This window comes from Patiria miniata, unplaced genomic scaffold (genome assembly GCF_015706575.1).
Source record: "Patiria miniata isolate m_02_andy unplaced genomic scaffold, ASM1570657v1 HiC_scaffold_16, whole genome shotgun sequence".
Classification (NCBI taxonomy): Eukaryota; Metazoa; Echinodermata; class Asteroidea; order Valvatida; family Asterinidae; genus Patiria; species Patiria miniata.
Window position 1 is genome coordinate 3774193 of NW_024037054.1, and position 6000 is coordinate 3780192.

Here is a 6000-nt window from a genome sequence, read left to right on the forward strand (position 1 = left end):
TCTTGAAATCACAAAATTATAGATTTTTATATACATTTATATATAGATTTTGTGTATAGCTACAGGTGTTGGAATTGAAGGCCTTTGGGTCACAGTTTTAAGGTAAACTTTTTCAATTCAAGGCATATGCCTCTGGCTTTTTTTTTTTGTATTTTTTTGTATTTTTTTTGTGATTTTTGTTGTTTGTTTTTACATAAAATAAATGCAAACTTTAGACAGCCATAACTTGTCAACGGAATGTCCGATTGAACTAAGTGCAACAAACAGTATTGAAAGAAAAGTTGTATTCTAATACCTGCATAACCTTTTCCAAATTCTGTCTTATTTTGCCAGAATGCCTCACAAATGATGTAAAGGGATTGATACATGTTCAGTGTAGTATATGTCACCTCCAATTCAGCAACTGAAAAAAGTTCTAGAGTGCCCACACCCATTCCACTTTAAACAAATATATGGTCATTTGTTAAACCTAAAAATACCTGACGTCATAAACCACACCACTCTCTGTGTGATGAAAGAAAAATGTTTCACAGACCCAGTAATGCAAAATACACAATTTCCGTATGTAATTTCAAAGGTCATCCTTCACTGAATCTGTTCAACAGATTTTGCGAAATTTTTTGCATTCAGACCAAATACAAGTATTTGAACCCACAATCTTTACGCCTCCATTATTGCCAGTGCAGTACAAACATGTCAAAATAACTTGTGCTATGTACATGTACTTTGGAATGAACACTAACATGATTAACCAACCGTGCTTTGTACACAGGTACATGTACGCTATGTATATGTCAAGAGATTTCAGTCATCCATGTACACAATGTATGTATATAATTCACATTTGACAGTTTCATTTTGAATACCGGTACTTATATTTCAAAGTATGCGATTCACAGTTTAGTGCATCAACGTTTTCCAAAACTGTCAAATTGAGACTAGGGAAAAATGAAAAAAAAAACTACAAAATAATTACCAGAGGGTGTTAGGGTATCCAAAAGGCCTAAGGCACCTTCAAATACAATTTGTTCTATATCTATATAACCAGTATAGATTAAAATACCTTTACAATAAAACCTCAGGAATTCTGGAATTAAAAAGGGATTCTATAAACATCCTGAAATCAGGAAAAAAACGGACAAATCTCGCCTCTGCTTTCCTTACAGTAAATAATAGTCTCAAGCATCCTGTGAATGCGTTATGCCTGGAATATGTTATCATTTTCAAGACAAGTGGTTTTGGTATCAATTTCACCAACCATCGTTGAAAAAAAATGACTTTTTCAAATACTATTTCTTTACCACATTTAGTCCACATTTCGTTTGCAATCAGTTACATATCTGTGAACGAGCGAAAGCTGGCTAGTCTGGCTGCGTGGCCTGACAATTCCCTGATGTCTTTAAATTGCTCCGTTTCATGTGGAGTGTCGGGTCAGGGAACCAGATGATGAGAACAGATTTTTTGTGTGCCATCTTTGAGTGCAAAATTTGAAACAGCTCATCGGAACGCTATGTGGTATAAAATGCTAACCCTCAAATCCTTCCATTTCTGAAAATTACATCAAAACCAAAAGTTGTTTATTACCTTTAAATGCGCAGCATTTACATTTGAATTCTATTGGATTGCGAACAAAAAGTTCCAGTAAATGATCCACGATAATTCAAAAACTTGAGATCTGTGGCACCAACAGAGCAATACTCACCCCACAGTCGAACAGTCAGAAATGTGATCTCATAGACAAATTTGATGCGGGAGTCAACAGCCTCCTTGTCTTCACCTAGAATTCTGGGATAGCCATTGATGAGGGCCTCCAAAGCTTCATGTTCTTTACCCATCTGCTTCATTACAGTAGCAGCACGCCAGTAACCCTGATAATAAGGAGCAAGTCCAATCAAGGGCCAATGGTTCATAAGTGGTGGATTTATGACACCTTACATGTCTGCCCACTTACACTATGAACACAATTATAAGGGAAGAGTACAGAATTAAACATGGGGTAACTTGAGATTTTACCCTGAGGTACCCCACAAAACCCTTTTAAACCTTGAAAAACCTCCAGGTAAACCTCAAGTTATGGCTGTCTTGAATATACTGAATATTTGAAAATTTGATCATCAAGAAAGTCACAAAATTGGAGCATTTTAACTGTTTATTTCGTTAAAAAGGTATTTATTAATGGGAATAACAGTGTAAGGATCCGGTCTTCACTTCGTCTCGGTCCATTAACAGCGGTCACCCCCACATCCGGTCATTATCACGCAGTGAAGACCAGCTCCTCACACTGTTATTCCCTTATTTGAAAACCAAAAAACTATGCACCTACGACTGTGATATTATTTTATCGTAAAGTTAAGGCGCTTCATTGTCAAGTGCCACTTTTTTGTCGAAGGCAGTTCATTGTTCCTGTCCTTTTAGCCAGTCAAAACCCTTGAATAGCTGGCAGTTTTGAATATCTGAATTTTGGTCAAATATAGTTTCGAGGAGTCAAATAAATCATTCGAAAAAGGACAGTCCTATCGAGTTACCGCCTGTTCTATTTTGCATTCTTCCATACAATGCAAAGGAAAGTACAAAAGATGGTCAAGTGTTGCGCCACAAATTCTTCCACTTCTGTCAAAAAGTGCCTGTCTCAAATCACGTGTTACAGAAAGAAAGAAGGGAAGGAATGCTATGTGTAGATAAAGTAATGATTCTATCTCCAAGTCTTCTCTCATTTTTAATGATCAGGAATATATGACAGTCATGTATATGTGGATTAAAACATCTAGAATGGGAGCAAAACTTTAACAGAGCACCTTAAAGTTTTTGCTTCTGTCCTTTTAGCAGAAGGTGCTCCGTAAAAGTTTTTGCGGGACAGACCACTCTCCTAAGACCCCTTGTGGTGAACACTATTTTAATATTCTCCTATTTAAACAGTCAAAGACAGTCAAAATTTCCATCCACTAACCCTGCTATACTTTTGACACAGGCTATAGTCACCAACACTCAGATCATGTGTCAAGCAATACTAATCAAATTCAGTCAACAGACAATGAACAGACAAAGCAGGCAAGTTGTCAATCTTATCAATCACCCACAGTCAAGCAAAGCTGTATTAAGTTACACAAATAGTCACAGCCAGTCAGTCCTGCTTTGTGTAGGCTGAGAATTCTTACACTTGATTGAATTTTATTGAATGGACAACTTTGCATAGAATGCATGTTCGCATAGGAGGGTTAATGAAAGTTTGTCAAACTATAATCTATCGTACATTATAAATAACTGATTACATATTGGGGTAACCTTCATATGTACATAATCATGACATTTATAGGCCTGGCATTACAAAAGAGAGAAAGGTTGTGCTTGGATCAAATCGCCAGGCGCCCTAAATTTGAGGATTTGAATCTGATATGCATGCAAACATGTGAACTCTGTGACCTCACCTTCTGGAATGTAGGATCTATTCTCATACACGCTTTTGCATCTTCAAAGGCCGGGCCAAGCTGTTGGAGTTTCATCAGTGCCTTGCAGCGATTGCTGTGCAATATTGCCTTCTCTCGCCGCGTCAGTAGATCAAACGGATGCTCTGGATTCTCATCAATCTCCATGGCTTTGGTGTACAGACCGACAGCCTCTCTCGGATTGTGGTTGATGATGTCATTCCCCTGTTGCTTCAGTTCCTCCACGTACCACCAAATGCCACCTTTAATACAAACAGGGAAGGGAGAATCAATTTAGAATATCAAACAAACAAAAAAGGAAAAAATAAAACGATAAAATAAGGCTGAGCTGTGCATGCTTGGCAGTGAGTAGAAGGGGCCACTATAGACGGCAGTATATTTCCCCTTGAATGTTTTTCCGACTCATGTTTTTCCTGTCATTTAAAACAAATCCATAGCTACAAGAAGTGAATTACAGATGTTGAAAAGGTCAAACATCTATGTGACAGTTGTTCTTGGCTTTCAAGTATACTACTGTTTTTATTTCAACTCAGCAAAAAAGAAAAGTTGGTGCATGTGATCTCTACAGGTTTCAAGATTACAGCTATGAAAGTTGTAAGCAGCCGTGTTAGTCAGGCAGTATACAGATACAACATGGTTTGTCGGGAAATAGTGAAAACTAAAGACCCCACAGTGTTGGATGATTGGGACTATCTCCAGAGCAAAGCGTGTGGGTACTTCAGGGAGATCCAGGGGATCATCTGTGCCACAGGTGCTGTCGTCCTGATGCTGCACTTCAGCAATTTTGTTTGCATCACCAGGTAAAGGAGAGTGGAGGGAGCCGAGGGGGGCCTTTTGACTAACAGTATCCTCTGCTTTTTCCAGTGAAGGGGGATCTCATCTGCAAGAGTGATTTATTCTATATAATTGCTCAGAAGTTGCAGTGTCAAGTATCTCGGTCCTGGACACATATTTCGATGGTCCAGTGCCATCCACCAGCTGTCCTTGTACACGTTGGTTAGCGGAGGTTCCACAACTTTGTAGGGGGTTGGTTTAATCTGCTAAATTACTTCTTCCTTGAGGATGATTTCGGAGGAAAAATTGATTTTCTGAGGGGATCCCAATGATCACTGCATCACCGTGCACTCACATCGAGCTGCACTGAGCAGATCCTTCAAAGCGTATATTAGGCCGCATCCTTCAGATTCTGGGGCTTTCTCCCTCACATATCTGTCAGCCCAAGCATAAGGTACCAGTACGGTAGATGGGTATAGGTTGGCTCCTGTCTCATAAAGATCCAGAAGGGAGAGAGACGTACTCGTCGAGGAGCGGGGTGTTCAGTTTTATATGTTCTTGCCAATGCTTTTTCCGATAGGTAGGCACGCAGTAGATTGTGCAGCATATTGTTGAACCGCTCACACCGTTCGTTTCCCTGCGGATGGTAGGCAGTGCTGTGGCTCTTTGATGTCCTATATAAGCAGCTAGTGCAGAAATCTTTCATGAGCTGGGACTAAAAATTACTTCCCAGATCACTGTGGATACTCCTGTGTACGCCGTACTTGTAGCTAGGTCAATATCCAACTCAGTGTAGCCCAAGTATGGGATCTCTATATCATTTACTCCATACGCTTTGGGTAATAACCATTGGGTAACATCCAGAGGGCACTCCCCTCCAGAGATGTGATTTCCATCTTTCTCAGCAGCTTCATTATGTGGAGCGAGTACTCCTGGATTGACTCGTCCCTGGTTCATCCCATAGAAATCTTAGATAGGATTTCGTATTAGGCGAATAAGGCAAGCTTCTTGTGACACGATCAATGACCTCTCTGGGTTGCTCCTATCGGAGGCTGAGTGCAAGGACAGATCTCATCAAATGCTGGCCCTGTCACGTAGTCAAGGACAAGCTGCGTTCCCTCTGCGTCAGACAAATCCTTCATCAAAAGACACACATTCAAGACGCACTCGGTCCTTTTCTGTGGAGTGTGGATGGCCTGACAGCCAATTTCATTACCCTGTCTCTTGGCATGACGACAATCCTCGCTGACTTCTAGATTTCCCCTTTCTCCATCTTCTAACTCTGCCAGGCAGATTAGCAGGACCTCTAGCTGTTCTTTGACCAGCAGAGTACCACCATACACCTGTACATCAACCTTTTGATAGGGCACTTGCAAAATCTGCATCACTTTGTGATAGTTGTGCTTGGCTTGAAAGTATATTGATGTTTTTATTTCAACTCAGCACACGTACAATAGGAGGGCGCTGTTTGGTTTGGGTAAATACATAAGACTTTACCCAAATTAAACAGCGTCCTCCATTGTGTCTGCCACACCTCAAATAAATACCTATGCTAATATACATGACAAAGATGAATGTCAAAAGTGCCAGCCTGAAAAGACTGTACAAATTCTATGGGATTTTGCATGGAACAAAAAGAAGAGTTAGAAGAAAGAAAAGCTAGGTCTCTGTCTGTTCAATGAACATCTTTATATACACACCAAGTTTCAACCCAATCAGACTCACAGTTCTCTAGATGTATATTCTTAAAAAATACACTTTTAAGGACACTTTTGGCATGCGC

The 6000-nt window shown here is 39.9% G+C and overlaps 1 protein-coding gene across 1 annotated transcript in view; it reads right to left on the minus strand.

Annotated features, from left to right (window-relative positions):
• Nucleotides 1–5174, minus strand: part of LOC119723193 (TPR and ankyrin repeat-containing protein 1-like) — a 45388-nt gene extending 40214 nt beyond the window's left edge. Inside the window, exons 1-3 of the mRNA XM_038193753.1 lie at nt 4982–5174; nt 3426–3685; nt 1703–1868 (exon numbers count right to left, since the gene is read on the minus strand). Of these exons, the coding sequence (XP_038049681.1) occupies nt 1703–1868; nt 3426–3685; nt 4982–5174 (619 nt within the window). The remainder of the gene's footprint in view (nt 1–1702; nt 1869–3425; nt 3686–4981) is intronic.
• Nucleotides 5175–6000: the final 826 nt, after the last annotated feature.